This window comes from Watersipora subatra, chromosome 6 (assembly GCF_963576615.1).
Source record: "Watersipora subatra chromosome 6, tzWatSuba1.1, whole genome shotgun sequence".
Taxonomy (NCBI): domain Eukaryota; kingdom Metazoa; phylum Bryozoa; class Gymnolaemata; order Cheilostomatida; family Watersiporidae; genus Watersipora; species Watersipora subatra.
Window position 1 is genome coordinate 2,246,757 of NC_088713.1, and position 26,116 is coordinate 2,272,872.

A 26,116-nucleotide genomic window follows, 5' to 3' on the forward strand; every position below is an offset into this window, starting at 1 on the left:
GTCTTTTGCAACATTTATGATCAAATTTCAAAAGACAGACCCTTGCAGTGGTAGATGAACAATGTCTTTCTTACGGCTAAATTTTTATTCTCTCAGGGAAACTGCAAAATAAATATGGTTTGTGAATAAGTACCTTGTTTTATGAAATGACTAGTGAATGTCTGGTTTTGTCCCGGTAATAAAAGTCTTCACACAAAACCTTTATATATATCTATATATATCGATACCCAAATAAGTGTACTGAAGGTCGAGGAAGTAAAGTTTGGCATCCAAAAGCTGGTATGTGCAACCTGATCACCTCTGCAAACCAAACTGCCAGCCAATACACGATCACAACGATTCTCTGAACTGAGTGTGAAACTATTGATAAAAACGAATGAAACAAGCTACTTTTGATTTATGTTAAAATATAACATATTTTTAGAAATAATGGAAAAGAGTTTCATGTGTTATGCACAGCTTATTTAATGTGTAAAAACACGCTCACCATAAGCAAGACCAGGCTCAGTTCACAATCTTAGAGCTATAACTTTTTGTAAAGATTGGCTGCTATCTATTTGATTAAAAACTCAAGAATGCATTCATAAGGTCAATTTCACTCAGTGAACGCGTATATAGATTGTTCCTGGGAAATCAGTGAAGCGATATGCACTGCGAATGTACAAGCAGGTAGCTGGATATGTGATTATGTAGAATCATACTCTACCTATGATTACTGGTATGTATATTATCTAAGCTATCAATTTGGTTCTCTACCTATGATTACTATTAGGTATATTGTCTAAGTTATAACATGATGACCTACCTATGATTACCAGTATGTATACCATCTAATTTATAACATGATGCTCTACCTATGATTACCAGTATGTATACCATCTAATTTATAACATGATGCTCTACCTATGATTACCAGTATGTATACCATCTGAGTTATTACTTGGTATTCTACCTTGATTACTGGTACGTATATCATCTAAGCTATAGTATGATACCCTATCCATGATTTCTGGTAAATTAAAACTACATACGATCAATTGTATAAATAAGGATTTCTTTCGCTCTACTTTCTCTGTCTCAATTACCTCCTGTAAACATATATAAGGATATATGAAAGGAAGTTCATATATAATGATGCCCTCTTTTGCTGAAGTCGGCCGGTCATCTCAGTGCTTGCCGGTAGCAAGCCAGTCCTTTATTGCACTCTAGTGGCTGGCTAGTCCCGCTTTTGCCCTTTTGTCCCTTCCTAATTCGGTTCAATAGGGTAGCTCATCTCTCTTTTGGCCCGGCTAACATGAGACATTTTTTTGTAAGCTAGCAGGTGTTGTGGCCAGTTGATTAGCCATGCTGTAACTCAACTAGGAAATCGGCTGCTTTCTTCCACATTCTTTCCTCCGCCATTAGAGGCAGGTTTGTGGCAGTGGATGACTCCAGAAATGCGCCCCCAGAAACTTGCTTTATTAGAACTCGTTTACACGGAGCGTCTGCTCGTGCTAGCTCCAACTGCAAAGCCTTGAGTGCTGAGGGTCAGCTGGGTGATCTCCTTGCTGCAGCTAGTCAGCCTCAATGCCAACTTGACTGGCCAACAGGTGGCTTCTACCTGTGGTTTTTTAGCTAAAGTAGATGGCCAGGGTTTCTCTTTATTTTTATCTATGCTTACGAGTATATATATAATCTAATTTATAACATGATACTCTACTAGTGATTACTAGTATGTATATCATTTATATCATCTATATGTATATCATCATCTATATCATCATCTACATGTATATCATCATCTATATCATTATCTATATCACCATCTATATCATCATTTATATCATCATCTATACCATCATCTATATCATCATCTATATCATCATCTATATCATCATCTATATCAGCATCTATATCATCATCTATCTCATCATTTATATCATCATCTATATCATCTATATCATCATCTATATCATCATCTATATCACCATCTATATCAGCATCTATATCATCATCTATATCATCATTTATATCATCATCTATATCATCATCTATATCATCATCTATATCATCATCTATATCATCATCTATATCATCATCTATCTCATCATTTATATCATCATCTATATCATCTATATCATCTATATCATCATCTATATCATCATCTATATCACCATCTATATCAGCATCTATATCATCATCTATATCATCATTTATATCATCATCTATATCATCATCTATATCATCATCTATATCATCATCTATATCATCATCTATATCATCATCTATCTCATCATTTATATCATCATCTATATCATCTATATCATCTATATCATCATCTATATCATCATCTATATCACCATCTATATCAGCATCTATATCATCATCTATATCATCATTTATATCATCATCTATATCATCATCTATATCACCATCTATTTCATCATCTATATCATCATCTATATCATCATATATATCATCATCTATATCATCATCTATATCATCATCTATATCATCATCTATATCATCATCTATATCACCATCTATTTCATCATCTATATCATCATCTATATCATCATATATATCATCATCTATATTATCATCTATATCATCTGTAGTATGTATACATCTATATCATCTGAAGGTCGGCTGCAACTAGCGTTGTAGTCATCTGCCATCCATTTTATTTTCTGTTGCAGACTATTCAAGCGAAGGAGAAGCAAATGGTTTAAGCAAAGAGTTGAAGAATGTTGAAGATTCCTGCTTTGCTTTGATATTTTTATCTGTTTGTTACATCGGAGTTGGAATCGTCTTATGTTTGTTAGAAATTTTGGTCAATGGAGAAATCAAGCACCTGCTAATGCATTTCATTAGCTATGGAGTAGCATTACTGATGTGTATAAGCAATGGGAACATTATAGAGCAACTGTCTGACCACAATGATGTGGTGTCAAGCAGTGTACCCACTTCCATCTACATACAAACCACAGTGAACTTTATAACACAGTTTATTTTTGAGGATGTAACTGGGTTACTGGCCCAATTAAATGAGAACTTTGAGCCAACAACAGAATGGATTCAATGGTTTGGAGTTTGTATAACAACCTTGAAGTGTTTGTGTAGAATTATGATACTGTTTAACAGAAAAGCAACTCAAAGTACCAAACGCACTGTTTGTGACATGTTTTGCTTAGCACTTGGTGGCTGCTGTTTATATATTTGTGCATCTCAGAGTACTTCCTATATTAGGTATTTGTTGTAAAAGGACTACCAATCTTCAAGCTCTCGATCGTCTAAAAGTATTGCCTGTCTGATTGATGAGAAATACAAAGTATCTTTTGCTATTACAGACATGAAATACGTACTTACAGCTTTGTAATAGATTGTTGATAGCATTCACTATTGGTACAACACTTGGGAGGCAAAGTTAGAGAAATGATACCTGCTCTAAACAGAATGTTACTCTTGTAATATTTAACATGTAATATATTCAGTGAATGAGCAATGACTGCATAACTTCTGTATTTTTATGTATGACCTTTAACTTAGAAAGACTTTGGAATGTATTTATTTAGTTTTAACTTACCTTAGCTTTTATTATTTTTCAATGCTACTTTGTAATAAATTTATGGCTTATGAATTTCAGTATCATAAAAAGTGATTATTTTTCCTTAAATACAGCAATATACTGATGCATATGTTTTGTATTTTTGCTCTCAATAAAAAATTTTTTTTTTAATTATTCTGACTAGTATGCTAGCCATTTGATCTGCTTGTGAGCGCACTGCTTGTGAGATGTTCTGCATAAACTTGGTGGTTGCTGTTTATATGTTTGTGCAAATCAACATACTTCTTTTATTAGGCACTTGTTATAAAATAACTTGCAATCTTGCAAGATTTCAATAATCTAAAATTATTTTTTGATAATTGGTATTTGATCGAACTACTGACCACCAGGTTGAAAATGTGCAAAATTTTTAATTATATTTTGATATAATTTCTATGACTTATATCAGCGTTCATAGAACATCTTTTCATGGGCAATGCCGTTTTACTTTTTACCACAGTTATTTTGGTAAAGTGCACTTGTTCTAAAAGCAATTTAACTTTAATTAATGATTTTAATGATCAAATAATTCTTTTTTAAATATTCATTTAGTTGATAGTGGAAAGTACACATAAATTTGTTTATTATTTGATTTTTAACAAATAAATACGTGCTTTATTTAAAAACTTCTTTGAACTCATTTGAAACTAAACTTTCAAACATGAACTGCCAAAGCAGCATTTTGGCAGCACGCTGTGACTAACCATTACATTACTTCCAAACAAATAAATATGAACAAAAATCTTACCAGGAGTTTCCCACCAGTGTTGTGGTTTATTAAGGCCATACTCGTCACATAGACTTCTATACACAACACCTGCGACATGGTTATGCCGCTCAGTGTATGCATTTCCTGCTAGCTGCTTGCATCCACTAATGATGTTTTGGATGGTCTCATGTGCATCTTTGCACAGTCTGCATCTAGGATCGTTTCTAGTGCGATAGATTTTTGTTTGGAGTTGCCTTGTTGGGAGCAGTTGCTCCTGGGCTGCCATGATTAGCGACTCTGTATTGGCCGTAAGGTTTCCTTTGTTCAGCCACATATATGTCTGGTGAAGATCGCCAACCTTCGATATTTTTCGGTGGTGAGCACCATGAAGAGGTTTCGTGCGCCAGTCAATTTCCTCACCATCAGGGCAAAGGTCCGTTGTAATAGCAGCCGATTGAAATTCAGCTAGCAACTTATCTGAAGTGGCCATAGAGGCTGCATAGGCTTTGATGCTTTGCTCTTCCTCCTTCACTATCTGCTGTACACTTTTGAGTCCCCTACCGCCATCTTTCCTATCAAAATACAATCTAATAGTATCAGATTTTGGGTGGAGTGCTCCATGCATGGTCAGCAGTTTACGAGCTGCTGCATCTGTTTCCTTGATGGCTTCCTCAGTCCATTTTATTATGCATGCTGGATATCTTATTACTGGCAGTGCGTAGGTATTTATTGCCATGACTACGTTCTTGGCATTAAGCTGACTCCGTAGAACCTGCCAAAGGCGTGTTTTGTATTTGGTAATGGCTTTGTGACATACCTCGGCTTCGTGGTTGATGTTGCTTTGCATAATCCCCAAGTACTTGTACCCTTCTTTTATATCTTTGATGGTACCATTTGGCATTCTTAGGCCATCTGTGAGCATAGAATGGTTTTTCTTAAGAATTAGCCTTCCATATTTCTCAATACCAAAGGTCATTCCAATGTCCTTTCTGTATACCTGCGTGAGGTGTATTAGCGAATCAATGTTCCTTTCTTTGTTAGCGTACAGCTTGATGTCATCCATGTAGAAGAGGTGGTTTATCTTGGTGCCACTCTTAAACTGGTACCCATAGTGAGACTTCTCCAGCATATTGCTTAGAGGGTTTAGGCATATGCAAAAGAGCAGCGGTGATAAGGAGTCACCTTGATAGATGCCTCGCTTAATTTTTACACTCGCCAGGTTTTTGCCATTAGCCTCCAGTTCCGTCTTCCATTTGGTCATTGACATCTTGATGAATGCCACAAGAGCAGGGTATGTATATATGTATATATATATATATATATATATATATATATATATATATATATATATATATATATATATATATATGTACATATATATATATAAAAAAATTGTTTCCTCACCCCGGATGCCCCGTATGGGTGGTAAATTCTGCTCTAACTCGGGTCTCCTACCAGAGACCTGTGAGTTTGAGCACTCGCCTCAAGATCTTAGCTGTTCCCAATAGCGCATTTTTCTGCAACTCACCTGAGTTGATTGTTTTTGGTATTTGGGCAAGCCACATTTTATTTGCCAGCGTTATTGCGCCCAGTGCCCCAATGACTACTGGGAGTCATTGGGGCACTGGGCGCAATAACACTGGTGCATAAAAATATATACATAAATATAACACCGGCAATAACACCGGCGCATAAAAATATATATAAATATATATATATAGTGAAACTCGGATAACTCCAACTTCAAGGGACCAAGCAAAAGTGTTCGAGTTATGAGAGCGTTCAAGTTATCAGGACAGTCATAAGTGCACGTATTTATCAGTATAGATACATGTACATATACAAACTATATGTCAATCAAAAGCATAGATTGCTTGTTGCAAGTTAAAGGGTCTCTCGTGTGAAGTTTTAAATATTTTTAATCAGAAAGTATAGATACTTTTCTATCACTTGAGATTTGTTTGTTGTTTTAGGCGACGTGAATGCCAGGACGTTCTCAGATTAAAATTGGCAAAACTTGATCGTGGTTAAAACGCTCAAAAAAATACATACGTTTTTTTCTACCGAGCGTTTTAACCAAGATCAATTTTGCAGTAAGTCAGTTATTATGAAACTGCTTTACTATTAAAAATCCATTATCAATTTTGCCAATTTTTCTTTAAATTTATCCAAATTTTACCTCGCTTTTCTTGCTTTCGGAGTGCTATCGCTAAGTGGATGTTTGGTAAAATTTGATTTTTTCAAACCTTTAGAAAAGTTGTTAATGAAAATATTTTGCCGATGTTGGTAATAACAAGGCCTAAGAACTACTAAAAGTCGATGTTTATCTCTATGGCTTGGAATAAAGTGATATTCTAAAGCGATAGTAACAACCGTCTCGGTAGTCATTTGGCAAAAAACTGTTCGAGTTAACGGAGTTTCGGTCGAGTTATCTAAAGCCATTTATCATTGAGTGGGAACGGACCAAACAAATACGTTGAGTTAACCATGTTTGCAAGTTATCCGAGGGCGATTTATTTAAGTTTCACGGTATATATATATATATACCAAGATGATAACTGCCACTCTCTAGGAAAAGTTAACTCTATTGTGGCTAGTAATAGAGTTATTCTTACGCATGCGCACACCGCGTGTTCCGGTTTATATATATATATATATATATATATATATATATATATATATATATATATATATATATATATATATATATATATATATAACCCAGTGAGATCCCACTACCCAAATACCAACAACAATCAACTCAGATGAGTTGCAGAAAAGTGCGCTATTGGGAACAGCTAAGATCTTGAGGCGAGTGCTCAGACTCCCAGGTCTCTGGTAGGAGACCCGAGTTAGAGCAGAAATTACCACCCATACGGGTTAACCAGGGTGAGGAAACAATTTATATATATATATATATATATATATATATATATATATATATATATATATATATATATATATATATATATATATATATATGTATATATATATATATATATATATAGATAACACTGTTGACTTCTTCTATTCAATTTCACACTTGCACAAGTTCATTTATTGCTGATAAAATAAAATAGTCTCGAAACCAAGATGTACAACCGTATGATTGAACATGTATCAAACATATATTTCCGAATGACTCTACTACCGATTCTGTTCTCCAAAATGGTTGTAACATATTGTAAGTTTTTTTTAAGTACCACCACAATAGTTCCTGACAAATCATATAATAATTTTTTTTAAAAGTTTGAGAAGACTATTACTTCCACAATTCAAAGGTTTTGTTTGAAGAGCAGTGAAAGTTGAATGCCTCAAAGTAGGTGTGGTATAGAGAGTTGTTATAGTGACCAAGCTGAGGCTGTTGCATTGCTGCCATGCATAATAGCAGCTGATAGGTTCAGCGATGACTGTTTTCATCGTCGTCAAATACAACATTTCTAGTTTGCTCTACATCGTACCATTTTTTGTTTCTTGTTAGCATCTATAAAGCTATATTTAAAATTAACGGAGTTTAGTAATACCCTCACTTGTCACCATTTATTGGGACCTGCCCCGCCCCATCCATGGCAATGCGATAAGTGAAAATCCGCAAAATAGAAACTAATATCAAATGAAGTCCCGTTCATATTAGTCTTAAGCATTTTTTTTATAAGTTCATTGAACAATTTTAGGAGTAATAGGCATCTAGGAAACATTATGGAAAGTGTCACAAGCACTTTTCACTCGTACATATCACCAAGCGTAACAGGAAAGCAGTGAACCTCGGCAACTGCTATCACAACGATCCTGACGAAGAGATCTCACTGAGTATGAGAGAGATTTATTTACTTAATGTATCCTATTATTTACTTTTATTTATTGCAGTTGATTTTTAATAAATTGAAGCCGCGAAAGGTGAACCACAAAATAGCGCTGAGTCCACTTTCATTATGATAATCGTGATTCTGTCTTTAAATCAAGATATTTAGGGTAAGATGTTCAGAAATCTCATCTCACTTGATTATTGTTCTCTTTTTTCAATTGTATATAGGCAGATGATCTTTCGATTCATTCTTTTCAGGCGCTTGAGTCATCTCAAACTCGATTGATTAAAATTTTTTTAAGGGAAGGTATTCTCCCATTTTTACACTTTAAAAAATGGTTATTAAACGTAATTTTTTAATTTATTGTGATTAACTATAATACTGTACAGGATGAAATTATTCGCGGAGTTATATTTTGCGAAAATTGTCTTTTCAAGCATATTCGCGGATGAATTTATTCGCGGTTAAAAACTGCCACTCTCTAGGAAAAGTTAACTCTATTGCGGCTAGTAATAGAGTTATTCTTACGCATGCGCACACCGCGTGTTCCGGTTTATATTTGGCTTACAACTGCGAGGCGATCATGCTAAGCTACGGTAAACAATTTTTGCTGCGTCCAGAGGTTTTCACGAATATTCATCGCTTTGAAGGCCTTTGATAAGCCAACAACTTGTGGTAAGTAATGAGTTTTTCACATTTACTAAATTAGTCGAATTTTACTTTGGTTCTTCGGTAAAACGCAATACTTATTTTTTCCATCCCTACCGCTTCGTTATTTGTTTTAGTGTGAGAAAGAGATTTTTCATCATACACCGAAGAACAATGATTGCAAGGGTGGTAGATGTCATTCTTAGAAGATCACCAATCATTCAGGGAGATATGGAAATTGAGGTTGAAGTGACCGCAGCTACTTACGAGGAGAGGATATCTGTTTTTAAAAAAGGAACAAAAACGCCTTTACGAGCACAAATCTTTGTCCAACCGGCAGAGCTTTGCAATAGTAAGCCACGAGGAGAGTTCTGATGATAACTTCCTTACCAGCTATGTAGTAGCGAGAGAATCGCCTTCAACATCTACCCAAGACAGTGACAGCGACAGAGCTGCTATTACCAAAATAACTTGTCAGAGAGCACCATTGCACGCTAGTATTCACATATCAAGAGTACCAGTTTAATTTTATTGCTAGATAACCGCCATAATGACTAAACTGTTTATATTTACTCCATTCATCGTTTGTAAAATTTTATTTGTCTTTGAAATATTTTATTTGTACACTCAAGTTTGTAATAAATTATAATATATCTATACATGAAATAAAATATGTAATTTAATCATGTTTGCTGCAGCGATATCAAGAAGTTGTTGTCGATGAAGGTTGACTGGTTGCTTCTCTGCCAATATTCCTGCCTTGATGAATATTACTACTTGTCTCTAGTTTTCGTAATCGGAGTAGGTTGTTTCATTCTCAATCTGCAGTGAACGCAAAAAAGAAAAAATATTAACGAGTGTTAAAGAAGTACAAAAACAATGGCTGAAGTATTTAATGAAAGCAATCAGTTTTTAAACAAAATAATTAACTAATGCAGTTGATTATGGAAAAACGTATCTGCACTGCAAATCAAATACATACCATAATGTCCAGATCAGAATCATGATCGTCCTCAACTTCGATATTAGAGATTGATGGAGTTGATTTTAATGTAAAAAAACTAGGAGAGCTTTTTTGCGATGATGAAGCCATGCCGAATAACTTGTGAAAACCTTGAATAATTTTGTAGTTTGACGCAATAGTAATAAAGCTCGAAGCCCGGCGATGATTTTAAAGAAGTTTAGGAACTCGGCTACGTTTAGTACTTCTGCCTAGCGGCTATTTTCGCGATGACGCCATTCTGCATATCTTGTAGTATAGACAACCTTGAATAATTTTGTAAAGAAATGTGATGCATTGGCAATGGTGTTAGCTCAAAGCTCAGGCAATAATTTTAAAAATGTTTTGAAACTCGATTACGTGAGTATTTGTATTAAAAACTAGGCTAACGACTAGTTTTCAATTTGATGCAGTAGTTATTCTCTCTTGTGATTAAAAATAGAACTAATTATTCACGGAATTTAATAATTCGCGGAATTGACTGTTCGCGAAATCGCGAATTTTTATGACCAACGAATATTTCCATCCTGTAGGGTATGGTACAACATAGTATGAAGTGATGCACTGTAAGGGGATATAATGCATTAAAATAAAAATGATACAAGGGGATATACTAAAATATAACATCAGGTAGCAGTTTAATACATCATAATATTATATTACAACATAATATAACATGGTTTAGTATAATTAAATAGAGTCTTTGCTATAATAAGAATGGTGTCTGTTCATTGGTCAGTCTGAAACCAGGGGTCAGAGGTTAAGATTGTACTCAACGAGATGCACAGCACCAATAGACAGCTTTACAGTATTTCTGAATAAATGTAGAGGTACTTATTCCATGTGCTGTATAGGCACCCCTAATGATCTCTAATTACACTAGACTACCAGAGCACTAGTACACAATAATATGAAACAAGATGATATTGTAACGGTGGAGCACCATGATCAGGGCCGTAGCATAATGCGTTACACCTTTTGGCCACCAAAGGCTTAGTGGCCAAAAGGTGCTTGGTCATAGGACCAAGCCTCCGAGATACTGAGGAAAACCCAGTCACCACTAAGAAATCGTTATACTGAGAAGAAGACCGAGAGACCAAGAAAGACAGAGAAGAAACCGTGTATAGAACAAAGAAAAAGGCACAAAGCCTAAATCACAAATAAAAATAGATAAAGAGGAAGAATTGATCGTTGAGGTGGAGTCATACTTCTCACATGCTCTCTGCATGTATGTTTTTGGTTGCTTGTCATGCATGTATAGTTTCCGTATAGCACCTTTATTTGACTGCCACTTTGACATTATTTGATCTTTTCAAGACCATAATGTCAACTGATCAGTAGAAAAGTTTCCACAGAATTGTATGAACAATGAATCGTTTACACGAATAACAATTAATTCTCTCTTTGTCCAATTCCAAAGCTTTTCGTTTTTTCGTTAAAACTTTGAAAGCAACATCGTAGCAATAATCAATGACGGTTTCATGCTAGTAGTAGCTCTCTGTTTAACACGGTCTTTTTATGTACTTCAAAGTAGCCTAAACTTATTTTAAAAAAGTGGCCTAAAACTCCGATGGTAGATGAACTTTCAAAGCAACGCTATAGAAATAATTACTGTCTCAAGCTAATAGTGGTTCCTTGTTTAAGGCGGTTCTAATACTTCAATGTACATGTATATATATGAAAAACAGTTTAAATTTATAATGGTAGATGGAACTTTAAAATAAACGCCAAAAAATAACTATTAACTGTGTCAGGCTAATAGTAGTTCTTAATTGTTCAACGCAATCCTATAATACTTCAAAGGACATGCCTATTAAAATTGGTTCGCAAGTTTTGGACCCAAGGTTACGCAAGCAAACTTTTGGCAAGCAAACTTTTGCGTTGTGTTAGTGCTAAATGCAGCGCTTGGAAGTTTTGCTCTGCCAAAAAATTGTTTGAATGCTAATGTCGACTAGTTCAGCAGTGCAAAAGAAGAGTTGAGGCTAAAAGATATTATGAAAGGTATTGGACAACTAGAAGATGTTTGTTCCATCGAAAGCCACAATCAGAACGCAGCTATCCGAGCAAACGATGGAAATAAATTTTTTTTAAGAACGTAAATTTCTGTTTCTGCATGTAATATAAGTATGGCTAGTTTATGTCACTTATTCATGAATATATATTTGTATCATTTGATAGATTATTGTTGTATAACTTATAAATATGCAGATTTATAGCATGTTATTTATTAGCATTCTTGTGGCTATCTTAACACGGCTTACAATAGATCGATGCTCATAACTCCACTTCTATTGCACATAAAAAGCTAGTTTTGGCAGCAAACTGTAGCTAACATATCAAGAAGTGCAATGAAATTTTATTCAACAATGTTAAATACAGATATAAAATAAAAAATATGTTTTCAAATTTAGAATGAAATAAAAATGGAAAATTCCAACAAATTGCAAGGAAGGACACAGGCTGTAATATCATCGCAGGTCAATTGCAAGCAATAGATATTAACTGGTAGAGATATTTCTCAGTTTCTCGATGCACATTTATTCAGAAATCTATGACAAGTTAGAGGTGAGTTAGCAGATTTATTGCATTCAAAATGTTTAATATCGGTCCGCCAAAAAAAAGAGGGCAAAATATTATGCTATACCTGGGTAGTGAGTAGCTGTATAGCGGAGTAGAGCAAGAGCGTCAGTCAAGACACATCCTTCTCTGTTGCCAGCAGATTAGAGAGAGCAAGCTGAAGCGTCTTGACTTTTTATGTTGTCTCGCTGCATCACACTTCCCGGACTACCACAAATATAGGCAAAATCCGCTTCACCCAAAATAGGGCTAAATTTATCTTCCGAAAATTCTGATGAGCCATTTAAAAAATAGACTGCCAGCTTTTATTTGAACGCCGCCTCCAATTGATCGCTACCATAAAAGATAGGTTGAAAAATAGAGCGCTATGGCGTTTAATTAAAGGTTTTACGTTATATATATTTATTTAGTAAATATATATTTTATTGCCACTTAACACTCGGTGATGTTGTTTGACAGGCTTGTGGAGAGTAAAGGGAACCGGAAGTTTCTTTAAGAATATCACATAAAATATTATAATATAACTTGATAAAATATGTAACAGCGCGATATGCTGCTCTAAGGTGGCTTTTAATTCCTAAAGCCTAAAGATTTCTTGAGAGAAGATTGTCGGGTCTTATAAGCATTTATTAGCAAAACTATCATGAGTACTGACAAGCTAACAAGGCTAACAATGATCACACTTTTAGTAAAAAGTCAGCATTCCTTTATATAGGGTTGGTAGCATAATAGTCATTAATCAGAATGCCTGTTTGATGAGCCAAGCACAAGATACAAAAAGGACACAAATAATAAGTAATACTATTATAATTTTGTTGCAGGCACAATGGTCACACAAAGAAGGTTAACATTGGCACAGATGGTATCTGCGTGCTTTAGAAGACCGTGTTCAGGTGTAATGGTGGATTCAGTGCAGTTATTATGTAAATGAATGTCTTGAGAAATGAATACTAATAAAGCGTATGTAGATCTGTTACACAATCTTCTCAATGGAATAATAACTGTCATATAGAGGAGATATCGCAATATTTCAATGTTGAGATAGACATATCTCAAAAATACACTAAAATATAATATGACACAATGTATTATATTTTACCATTGAGTAAAATATTACAACATAATTCCAGTAGTTTGATATAGTCAAATATAGTGAATACCTTATAATGTAAAATAGTATAATATAATAGTGTTAACTAGCATGCAAGAACTGTCTTATCTTTGCTTCCACAATTTCAAGACTTCAAACATTGTAAAGCCAGCAACCGTTTTAACTTCAATTTATTTTAACAAATTGTGTTCGAGTCAAACACAAGCACAAAAATACACGTGTTTATTTTATTTAGCCGGATTTTTTAATTTGAAGTGATATAGGTATAGCTAAGCAATCATATATCTAATCCTATCTGACTACAAGGTTCCTATTACAAAGAAGGCTCAAAGGTGCAAAATGATTGTCTGGTTATTTCAATATTTTTAACAGCTTTAACTCATTTCCTTTTAGTTTTAGTTCATTAGAATGAAGTTTGATTTGTTTGAACTTAACTCTAGAGAAATCAGCAAACTCCTTGTGCACTTAATGACTCTGAATAACAGTTAACTCCTGCTCAAACTTCCAGCAAATGAATAATATGTAATAGTAGCTGGGTATTTACCATAATGATTAGAATTCCAAGACGAATAAGAATTCCATGGTGCTTTTGACAGAGTATTCTTTTGGTCTGTCAAGGCAAATTTGACTATGCCAGTTTACAATAGAATATAAATCCGGTAAGGTGTACTATACTGAAAGACAGTGTGCTAAACTGTGTAGGCAGTGGGTGGTGGGTGTAGATAAATGGGTCTCTGTGTTTTACGTCATTTGATATTAGTCATGCTTTCATTCACAAAACTCTGCTGACCTGAATATAAGAATATAAACATATTTGATTATGTGTTGTTTTGCGGGCTGATGCTCTTTTGCTGGTAGCCAGGTTGAGTTCAGAACAGATACTTTTAACTGCTGAGCAGTAACCTCAAGACCAAAACAACCTGCGTCATGGGTCAGGTTGCTGGCACAACCAGCTGTAAGCTGAAAGTGAATCAGGGTATCCTGTTGGTTGAAAAAAGTGAAAAACATAACAAAGAGTCTGAATAGAGTTTCCAGAAAGTGTCGCATGGCCACACTTAAAAGGCAGAAGTAGATGAGCCTATCCTCTAGCTAGCTGCTGCAGCAGTAACTCAAAGATGCTAGTATATCTGGACCTGGGAAAGAGGGGGAGAGGGGGAGAGGGGTAGAGGAGAGAGGAGGAGTGGGAGAAAGGGCGATTTGGGGAGAGGGGCATATGGGAAGAGGGGGAGAGGGGGAGAGGAGAAGAGGGAGAAAGAGAGATAGGAAGAAGGGGAGAGGGGGAGAGGGGGAGGGGGAGAGAGGGAGAGAGGGAGAGAGGGAGAGGGGGAGAGAGTGAGAGGCTGAGAGGGGGAGAGGCTGAGAGGGGGAGAGGGAGAGAGGGGGAGGGGGAGAGAGGGAGAGAGGGAGAGGGGGAGAGAGTGAGAGGCTGAGAGGGGGAGAGGGGGAGAGGTGGAGAGGGGGAGAGGAACTCCTTCACTATTTTCACTTCATTGTGATCTGATGACACTAGTACTAGATGAACTATTCGCCACCTAATTGCATTATGCTGTATGCTTATGCTGTATATATCAGCTGTGCTAAACAGCTGTAGTAGTTTGACCAACAAACTACAATTAATTTTAATATCTAACAATCAGTGCTTTTTAACAAAGCTGATGTTCACAGCTTCTCATCACAGGTATCTTAATCTAAATTGTTGTTCAGCTGTGCACAAATGCGAATCTTTTACCCTTGTAGCTTCCTCTTGTAATATCATTGGAAATGAAGATTTTAAATCTGTCAACTCAGAAAAAAAACCTTCAAGCTATAGCAAAATTGTATGATTCTCTGTATATATACTGTTGCGCCTGGTATGGATTTCCAAATGAGTATAACTGATGCTGGGAATGAGTGTGTATACGTTTATTCCATTGAACGTAAAACTGCAAAGAAAATTTCTATAATAAGTGCAGCTATATAGTATGTACAAAAACAATATGAACAACCAAATGAAGCCTCTTTACTTCTAATCATCTGTCCATACATACGAGCAAATATATTGTCACTAACAGCATAGTGTGAGTGAGGACGAGTGTTTCTGTGCTGAAGTTCTCGCTTTGTCCTGTTCACAACTGTGGCACTACGTGCCTTTATATGGCAGGCAAAGGTTAATCCTTAGCTTTTCTTGTAAACAATGAGTTGCTTAACGAACAGCAATATACTTAGGCCCAGCAAGCTTATTAGCGGATTAGGAAAAGTCTGCACCTAGCAAAAAAATAATTCCTGGTGACCTCCAATACATATAGGCTACCATCTAAGATATAACATGATACTCCAATATGACTATTGGCCATCTCATCACCAAATGTAAAATAGCCACTACCATATATATTACTAACACACATTGTGTTGGTGTTGACAAAACATTTTATCTCAAAACTCTATTTGGTTCCTGAGAAGCTGCCTCTTAATATTTTACCTGCTGGCTGTGCTATTACAAATAAAAGTAAGTCTGGACATTTGCAGGCTTTCTGCTAGTTTGGTAGAAAGCCAGCAGGCAGTTAATTGTGCAGGTAGTAGAGTGTCAGTCTACTAGACCGAATGTCATGAGTTGGACAGCTGTACATAGAAATATTTTATAGACAATTTTAATTACTGCCTACATTATTTCTCCAGTGCAGCGACATCAAGCCCAAAGACAAGAAAGATTTTTAATGAATACTACAAAAGGATCGGATTTATGTAAGTACGATTAACTGACAGCCTTCCGTTGGTGCAATAATAATAGCAATAAAAATAACCATAATAATATAATAATAGCAATAAAAATAACCATAATAATATAATAATAGTAATAAAAATAACCATAATAATATAATAATAGCAATAAAAATAACCATAATAATATAATAATAGTAATACAAATAACCATAATAATATAATAATAGCAATAATAATAACCATAATAATATAATAATAGCAATAAAAATAACCATAATAATATAATAATAGTAATAAAATTAACCATAATAATATAATAATAGCAATAAAAATAACCATAATAATATAATAATAGCAATAAAAATAACCATAATAATATAATAATAGTAATAAAAATAACCATAATATTATAATAATAGTAATAAAAATAACCATAATAATATAATAATAGCAATAAAAATAACCATAATAATATAATAATAGCAATAAAAATAACCATAATAATATAATAATAGCAATAATAATAACCATAATAATATAATAATAGCAATAAAAATAACCATAATAATAACATAATAGCAATAAAAATAACCATAATAATATAATAATAGCAATAAAAATAACCATAATATTATAATAATAGCAATAAAAATAACCATAATAATATAATAATAGCAATAAAAATAACCATAATAATATAATAATAGCAATAAAAATAACCATAATAATATAATAATAGTAATAAAAATAACCATAATAATATAATAATAGCAATAAAAATAACCATAATAATATAATAGTAGCAATAAAAATAATCATAATAATATACATGTAATAATAGCAATAAAAATAACCATAATAATATAATAATAGCAATAAAAATAACCATAATAATATAATAATAGCAATAAAAATAACCATAATAATATAATAGTAGCAATAAAAATAATCATAATAACATACATGTAATAATAGCAATAAAAATAATAAAATGATAATGTTAATAATAATCTAGATTAATGAATCACGCTTTATCATTGTGTGTCTGAAGGCGTAAATGCTCTGTGTGACCACAATTTTTGGCTGATTTAATCTAAACCTCAGAAGCAGATGCTCCATATTTTCCTTCAAATTATCAAACATATTTGATTCAAAGCCTCTGCCTTTTCCTGAGAGCAAGCCTCTTAAGCACCCACTTGCTGCATGCACTTCATACAAATTATTTTTCTTAGAAAGTTGTCCTTTGCAATATCTATGAACAGATTTCAAAAACAGACCCTTGCAGTGGTAAAGGAACAATGTTTTTCTTACGGCCAACCTTGTACTCTCTCAGAGAAGTTGCAAAATGAATATTGTTTGTGAATGAGCTCCTTGCCTTATGAAATGACAAGTTAAATGTCAAGAGTTGCTTGGGTAATAAAAGCTTTTGCACAGAAAATTTCTTTATATTTATATATATCGATACCCAAATGAGTGTACTGAAGGTCAAGGAAGTAAATTTTTGGTGTCCAAAAGCTTATATGTGAAACCTGATCACTTCTGCAAGCCAAACTGCCAGCCAATGCACGATCACAATGATTCTCTGAGCTGGGTGTGAAACTATTGATAAAAACAAATGCAATGGGCTACTTTTAATCTATTTTAAAATATAATATATTTTTAGAAAAACTAGTGGAACAGTTTCCCGCATTATGTACGGCTTATCTAATGTGAAACATAGGCCCACTCTAAGCAACGCCAGGCTCAGTTCACAATCATAGAGCAACAACTTTCTATATAAATTTGCTGCTTTCTATTGGCTTAGAATTTCAAAAATGTGTCTATGCATACATAAAGACAATTGCACTCAATGAACGCGCTTATAGATTGAAACTGCACTGCTGTGAAAGCAGTGCAGCAGCCTGCCCTGCAAATGTACACATGATGCTGGCTATCTGATTATGTAGATTGATACTCTACCTATGATTACTAGTATGTATATCATCTAAGTTATAACATGATACTCTACCTATGATTACTAGTATGTATATCATCTAAAGTATAACATGATACTCTACCTATGATTACTAGTATGTATATCATCTAAAGTATAACATGATACTCTACCTATGATTACTAGTATGTATATCATCTAAAGTATAACATGATACTCTACCTATGATTACTAGTATGTATATCATCTAAAGTATAACATGATACTCTACATATGATTACTAGTATGTATATCATCTAAAGTCTAACATGATACTCTACCTATGATTACTAGTATGTATATCATCTAAGTTATAACATGATACTCTACCTATGGTTACTAGTATGTATATCATCTAAAGTATAACATGATACTCTACCTATGATTACTAGTATGTATATCATCTAAAGTATAACATGATACTCTACCTATGATTACTAGTATGTATATCATCTAAAGTATAACATGATACTCTACCTATGATTACTAGTATGTATATCATCTAAAGTATAACATGATACTCTACATATGATTACTAGTATGTATATCATCTAAAGTCTAACATGATACTCTACCTATGATTACTAGTATGTATATCATTTAAGTTATAACATGATACTCTACCTATGATTACTAGTATGTATATCATCTAAAGTATAACATGATACTCTACCTATGATTACTAGTATGTATATCATCTAAGTTATAACATGATACTCTACCTATGATTACTAGTATGTATATCATCTAAAGTATAACATGATACTCTACCTATGATTACTAGTATGTATATCATCTAAAGTATAACATGATACTCTACCTATGATTACTAGTATGTATATCATCTAAAGTATAACATGATACTCTACCTATGATTACTAGTATGTATATCATCTAAGGTATAACATGATACTCTACCTATGATTACTAGTATGTATATCATCTAAGTTATAACATGATACGCTACCTATGATTACTAGTATGTATATCATCTAAGTTATAACATGATACTCTACCTATGATTACTAGTATGTATATCATCTAAAGTATAACATGATACTCTACCTATGATTACTAGTATGTATATCATCTAAAGTATAACATGATACTCTACCTATGATTACTAGTATGTATATCATCTAAAGTATAACATGATACTCTACCTATGATTACTAGTATGTATATCATCTAAGTTATAACATGATACTCTACCTATGATTACTAGTATGTATATCATCTAAGTTATAACATGATACTCTACCTATGATTACTAGTATGTATATCATCTAAGTTATAACATGATACTCTACCTATGATTACTAGTATGTATATCATCTAAGTTATAACATGATACTCTACCTATGATTACTAGTATGTATATCATCTAAGCTATAACATGATACTCTACCTATGATTACTAGTATGTATATCATCTAAGCTATAACATGATACTCTACCTATGATTACTAGTATGTATATCATCTAAGGTATAACATGATACTCTACCTATGATTACTAGTATGTATATCATCTAAGGTATAACATGATACTCTACCTATGATTACTAGTATGTATACCATCTAGGCTGTAACATGATTCTATACCTATGATTATTGACATGCATATATTTAAAATATAACATAGTAATCTACCTATGTAAATGATTTGTCTATTTGGAAAGTTTTCAAAGTTTAGTTTTCAAATTAGTGTTATTGCCCTAATCCACTTTTTTGTTATTGCAAATTGAAATGAGCGAACGGACCATAATAGTTGTCGAATATAAGCTGGTTGTCATTTCTATCAATAAGAAGATAAAAAAACTAAAATATATTTAGTTTAGCAACACGAATACCAGCTCATTAAAATACTTACAAAGTCTACTTAGAAGAGATAACTTAAAAACAATGCCATTTGTAGATTTTAGAGTAGATTGTAGAGTTTACACCACATGTATCCATAAACTTAGAGTTGTTTTCTCCTGCATGCCATTTTAGTGATGCAGCAATTATTTGCTCCCTAATGATTCCAATAAAACATTTTTTCACAAATGTGTTTTAAGGTTATTCTAGACTAGAAACTTGAAAAGGTTCAGAAATATTTAGGGCTACAGTTTTTATGGCTTATCCATTTGAGACTTTCTTCTACTTAGTTACCATGGACCCATATTTATCCACATATACTCACATATATCCACATGAATAAGCATGTACTTACATGTAATCACATGTATCTACCTGCATCTTCATGTACACACATATACAAGCATATACTCATATGTACCCTCGTGTACCCACATGCACCCAAATGTACCCACATATACTCACATGTTTACACCCATACCCAGTTATACATAACTGTACCCATGTGTACCCACATATACCCACGCATACTCGCATATATCTACACATACTCACGTGTACTCACATACATCCATATGTATCCATGTTTACTCACATTTGCCTGCATATACCCACATGTACTACAGTCAATGCAGAGCATCGCAGTTCAAATAAACAATCTCTCAAACATCTCAAATGCACTCAATCACCAGTTCCTTAAGAGCAGAAAATCTAAATTCACTCTTTGAGGTTGTCTGAAGGTCAACTGTAACTAGGGTTGTAGTCATCTGCCATCCATTTTATTTTCTGTTTTAGATTATTCAAGCCAAAGGGAAGCAGATGGTTTAAGCAAAGAGTTGAAGAATGTTGGAGATTCCTGCTTTGCTTTAATATTTTTAGCTGTTGGTTACATTGGAATTGGAATCGTCTAATGTTTGTTAGAACTTTTGGTCAATGGAGAAATCAAGCACCTGCTAATGCATTTCATTAGCTATGGGGTAGCATTTCTGATGTGTATAAGCAATGGGAACATTATAGAGCAACTGCCTGACCACAAGTATGTGGCTTCAACCAGCGTACCCACTAGCATCTACACACAAACCACAGTGAATTTATAATACAGTTTATTTTTGAGGATGTAACTGGGTCACTGGCTAGATTAAATGAGAACTTTGAGGCAACATCGGAATAGATTCAATGGTTTGGAGTTTGTATAACAACCTTGAAGTGCTTGTATAGGATTATCATAATGTTTAACAGTAAAACATTTCATAGCATGGAGCGCACTGCTTGTGACTTGTTCTGCTTAGTACTTGGTGGCTTATGTTTATATATTTGTGCATATTAGAGGACTTTATTTATTAGGTACTACTTGTAAAAGTACTTCCAATTTTTAAACTTTCGAGCGTCTAAAAGTGTTTCTTGCCTGATTGATGAGAAATATAAAATATCTTTTGTTATTACAGACATGAAATACGTACTTACAGCTTTTTGATAGATTGTTGATAGTATTCACTATTGTTGCAGCACTTTGAAACCAAAGTTAGAGCACTGATACCTGCTCTAAACTGAATATTGCTTTTTTAATATTTAGTGTGTAATATATTCAGTGAATAGGCAAGACTGCATAACTTCTGTATTTTTCTGTATGACTTTCAATTTAGGAAGACTTTGGGATGTATTTATTTCGTTTCAATTTACCTTTTATTATTTTTCTATGCTGCCTTGTGATAAATTTATGGCTTATGAATTACAGTGTCGTAAGAAGTAACTATTTTTTTCTAAATACAGTAAAGTACTGATGCAAACGTTTTGGTTTTGCTATCCGAAAAATTATCTTTTCTAATTATTCTGGTTAGCACGCTGGCAGTACGACTTGAGAGATCGACATGGATAATAACACTGCTTGGGAGCACACTACTTGTAAACTGTTTCACATAACACTTAGTGGCTGCTGTTTATATATTTGTTCAAATCAACATATCTATTTTATTAGGCACTTTTTATAAAACAACTTGCAATCTTGCAAAATTTCAATCACCTAAAATTATATTTTGATAATTGGTATTTGGTCAAACTATTGACCATCAGATTTTAAATGAACAAAATTTTTAGTCATTTTTATATAATGTCTATGAATTAAATTTGCGTTTAAAGATCATTGTTATGGGCTATGTTGTGTTATATTGTTACATCAAAGTTTTAAAAAAGTGCACTCCTTTTATAAATACATTTATTTTATAATTGTGTGCAACAATTTTTCTTAAAGGCTCATTGCACTCATTGATATGTTTGCTAAAGTTTGCATGCAAAACGGCATTTTTATGTGCAATAGAAGAGGAGTTATGAATGTCGATTCATTGTAAGCCAAGTTTAGATTAATGCAATGGTGCTATCAAATAATACGATATAAATCTGAAAGTTTATAAGTTATATGATAATGATAATGAATAAAATGCTACAAACATATATAGTCAAAAACTAGTGACATAAGCAAACCATCTTTATAATAGATTAAAAAAATATATTATATAATATAATATATATATAGTATAATTATAAATTTATTTTATAATCATACTAGCTTGTTGCTTAAAGGCTCATTGCACCCATCGATATGTTTGCCACAGTTTGCAGCCAAAACTGCTTTTTATGTTCAATAGAAAAGGCGTTATGAATGACTATCTATTGTAAGCCGAGTTTAGATAATCACAATGATGCTATCAAATAATACGCTATAAATCTGCAAGTTTATAAATTATATGATGATGATAATCTATAAAATGCTAAAAACATATATAGTCAAAAACTAGTGACATAAACAAACCATCTTTATAATAGATTAAAAAACCAAAATTAACATTTTTGAAACACAAATATTTGCATCATTTGCTCTACCAGTTGTGTTCAGATCGTTGCTTTTGTTTAAAATCATTCCATCCTTCTCTGGCTGTTCAATACTTTTCACAATGTCTTCCGACCTCAACTGCTTTTTTGCACTGCTGAACTAGTTGATATTAGCATCAAAACAATTTTTGAGCCAAGCAAAACTTTTACTCTCTGTTATTTAGAAAACTTTCTTTGCAAATAATGAGACTTTTAGCTGCATGCACACCAAGCACAAGTTTTAGTCTTAAAGGTTGACTTGCAACAAAATTCACATTACAGTTATTAGGTATCAAAATATTCACCATGTCTTAATTGCTCTGCTGTGGTGTAGGTTCAAAGTATGTGGAAATGTGATTACAAGCTCTTAAAAGCTCAAAAACGAACAGTTAATCGCAGCCATCATAAAAATGTCGTAGGCTGGAATCCCTTTTTAAAACGGCTCAAATGGGATGTATTGGAACACGATTGCTTCTGTTTACACTTTCATGCAACCTCAATTGTCGAAATATTTTTCCAAATATACTTCACGCCTTCAATAAAACTATTGAAGGCTATTAATATATTTCATCATCATTGTAATGCTGTCACTTTGAGAACTGATATCTCAAAACATACCGTAAAAATTTGTTTGTTTTTTTAACTTTAGCTCGAAGGAGTGCACATCATCCTCTGATAAAAATGAAGAGCCCGTTGGTCACCTGTGATAGTCAAAAAATGCTGTAGAAGTTGGTTGTGATATTTGGCAAAAAGTATGGGTCACATGATCAGATTATGACTAGATGATTAGACCATCTATATTATAGCGAGCATTTATATTTGATATGGGATCTTTGGTAAAACCAAGAGTGTTTGTCATAAACTACTGCTACGAGACATTTTATTTTGAGCCTTTTATTGGCCTTTCATTTCACGTGATAACATTACGCGTCAAATCGATTACCACAATGGTGGAGTACATCATTGAAATGGAAAAGTTCTAACCAACATAGTTTTTGTGTGGCTGCGATTAACTGTTCGTTTTTTAGCTTTTAAGAGCTTGTAGTCGCATTTCCACATATTTTGCACCTACAACACTGCAGAGTAAGACATGGTGAATCTTTTGATACCAAATAACTGTAATATGAATTTTGTTGCCAGCTGACCTTAATTATAATGGTGCAGATTTAACATAATGGTGCAGATTTCATCGTAATTGCTAAAACAATTTTTACATACGCCGAAGTATCGACACCCCATTAAACAAAAAACTAGTATTAGCCTGATACAGTTATTAATTATTTCTATGATGCAGCATTCAAAATTTGGACGACGATACCATAAAGCTTTGGAGTTAGAAAACGAACTTCAATATGTACAGAAGGAATGAAAGAATTAACTGTTATTGGTGCAACAAGTCATTATTAGTACTATTTTGTGGACACTTTTCTGCTGATCACTTTCTATTATGGGTTCATAAAAAACTGAAAATATCAAAGTGCGGTCAAATAGAGGTGGTGTTCAATTAAAGGAGGAGGCTCTATTTTTCAACCCTGCTCCTATAGAGGCGGTCAAATAGAAGTGGCATTTAAATCGAGGTTTTATGGTAACTATGTGCGGCTATTGCATAAGTATGTAAATAATAATCTCATAATTTGAGTAAAACTGCTTACCTGTCTGTAAACTTGTACGTTTCAAGTTCAAGTCCTGTAAGAAGCAGATTAGCATCCTGTGTGAAGGAAAACTAATAACGAATATTTTATACATCTAGAATAGAGTAAAACAGAAATATACTTTTACTATAATAAGAACAAGCGATGTGTACCTGGCAAGGTTAGGATAAAAGATACTTTTGATGATACTATAACCCATGGTTTTCAGATTGTTGGACTGGCGCTTTAATACTTGCACATACTTGAATATACATACACACATACATACACACATACATACACACATACACACATACATACATACACACACACACACACGCACGCACGCACACACACACACACACACACATATATATATATATATATAAATATCTATCACACTATAGACGATCCTAGATGCAGACCGTGCAAAGATGCGCCTGAGACCATCCAACACATCATCAGTGGATGCAAGCAGCTAGCATACACTGAGCGGCATAATCATGTCGCAGGTGTTGTGTATAGAAGTCTATGTGATGAATATGGCTTTAATAAGCCGCAACACTGGTGAGAAGCTCTTGGTAAGGTCAATGAAAATGACCGAGTAAGATTCTCTGGGACTTCTACATCTGGACTGACAAGCATGTCCTAGCAAACCAACCAGATATAGTGGTGGTGGACAAGGAGAACAAGAGAGCTACTATAATAGATATAGCAGTACCCAATGACTACAATATCGCCAGCAAAGAAAAAGAAAAGGTAGAGAAATATCTCCCTCTTGGAGAAGAGATTGAAAAATGCTGGAATGTAAGAACAACGGTAGTCTCAGAAGTCATTGGGGCACTGGGCGCAATAACACCAGCGCATAAAATGTGGCTTGCCCAAATACCGACAGCAATCAACTCAGGTGAGTTGCAGAAAAGTGCGCTATTGGGAACAGGTAAGATTTTGAGACGAATGCTCAAACTCCCAGGTCTCTGGTAGGAGACCCGAATTAGAGCAGAAATTACCACCCATACGGGTTAATCGGAGTGAGGAAACAATTTATATATATATATATATATATATATACTTTTACCACCTTTACTTGCTCCACCAGTATAAGACTCGATGCATAAGTTTATACATGTATTTTCTGCTTCATTCATAAGAGTACAAGAATAGTCAAGCACATGCAATTAACAGGCTCAGAACAGCTCTGTCTTCTATCACAAATATTCAAGCTTATATAGCGAGAAGGCACTGCCTCTCGTTCTACTTGGCTGGACCTGACCCAGCTCGGCTCGGCTAGGCTTTGGCTCGACTTTGGTTCGGAGGTGGACACCATCCACCACACACTCCCTCCATTGGCAACTAGGGTCTCCAATTAACATCTTGGGGAAGTACTAGTTGTGCCAGGGCCTCACGCTGGCGATCTCCGTGCGGAGGCGATCCACCTCGTCCAGTAGCAGCTGGCATTCTTGGCCCTCTAAGTGTCCTTGCCTCAGTAAGTTCTGCATGGTCTCTGCAGCCTTTTCCCAGTCTCATGCATCCTGTGCCAGCAGCTGGGCCCAGCTACGCTGGGTTTGTAGCAAGGCCTGGCTAGCAGGGGTCCGCCCCACTATCTCGACCAGAGTATGGTGTCCAGGTTGGTCTAGGGTCGTCTGGCTCCT

The 26,116-nt window shown here is 34.1% G+C and overlaps 1 protein-coding gene across 1 annotated transcript; it reads right to left on the reverse strand.

Moving 5' to 3' along the window:
- Positions 1-1,471: 1,471 nt before the first annotated feature.
- LOC137398854 (coiled-coil domain-containing protein 1-like) lies at positions 1,472-25,991 on the reverse strand. Its single transcript, XM_068085028.1, has 3 exons — positions 25,871-25,991; positions 1,768-2,591; positions 1,472-1,600 (listed from the first exon to the last, which is right to left on the reverse strand). Exons 1-3 carry the CDS (start codon positions 25,989-25,991, stop codon positions 1,472-1,474), a joined length of 1,074 nt encoding a protein of 357 aa, XP_067941129.1.
- Positions 25,992-26,116: the final 125 nt, after the last annotated feature.

Bases quoted from the DNA above. Each gene is read 5' to 3' on its own strand.
- LOC137398854 (XM_068085028.1), bottom strand. From the start codon at position 25,991: ATGAGACTGGGAAAAGGCTGCAGAGACCATGCAGAACTTACTGAGGCA. The intron at 2,592-25,870 runs GTGAGGCCCTGG...TACATACTACAG, and splicing joins TCCGCACGGAGATCGCCAGC to ATGATATAGATGATAATATA. The intron at 1,601-1,767 runs GTAGATGATGAT...AAAAAACCACAG, and splicing joins ATATAGATGATGATATACAT to GTAGAAGCCACCTGTTGGCC.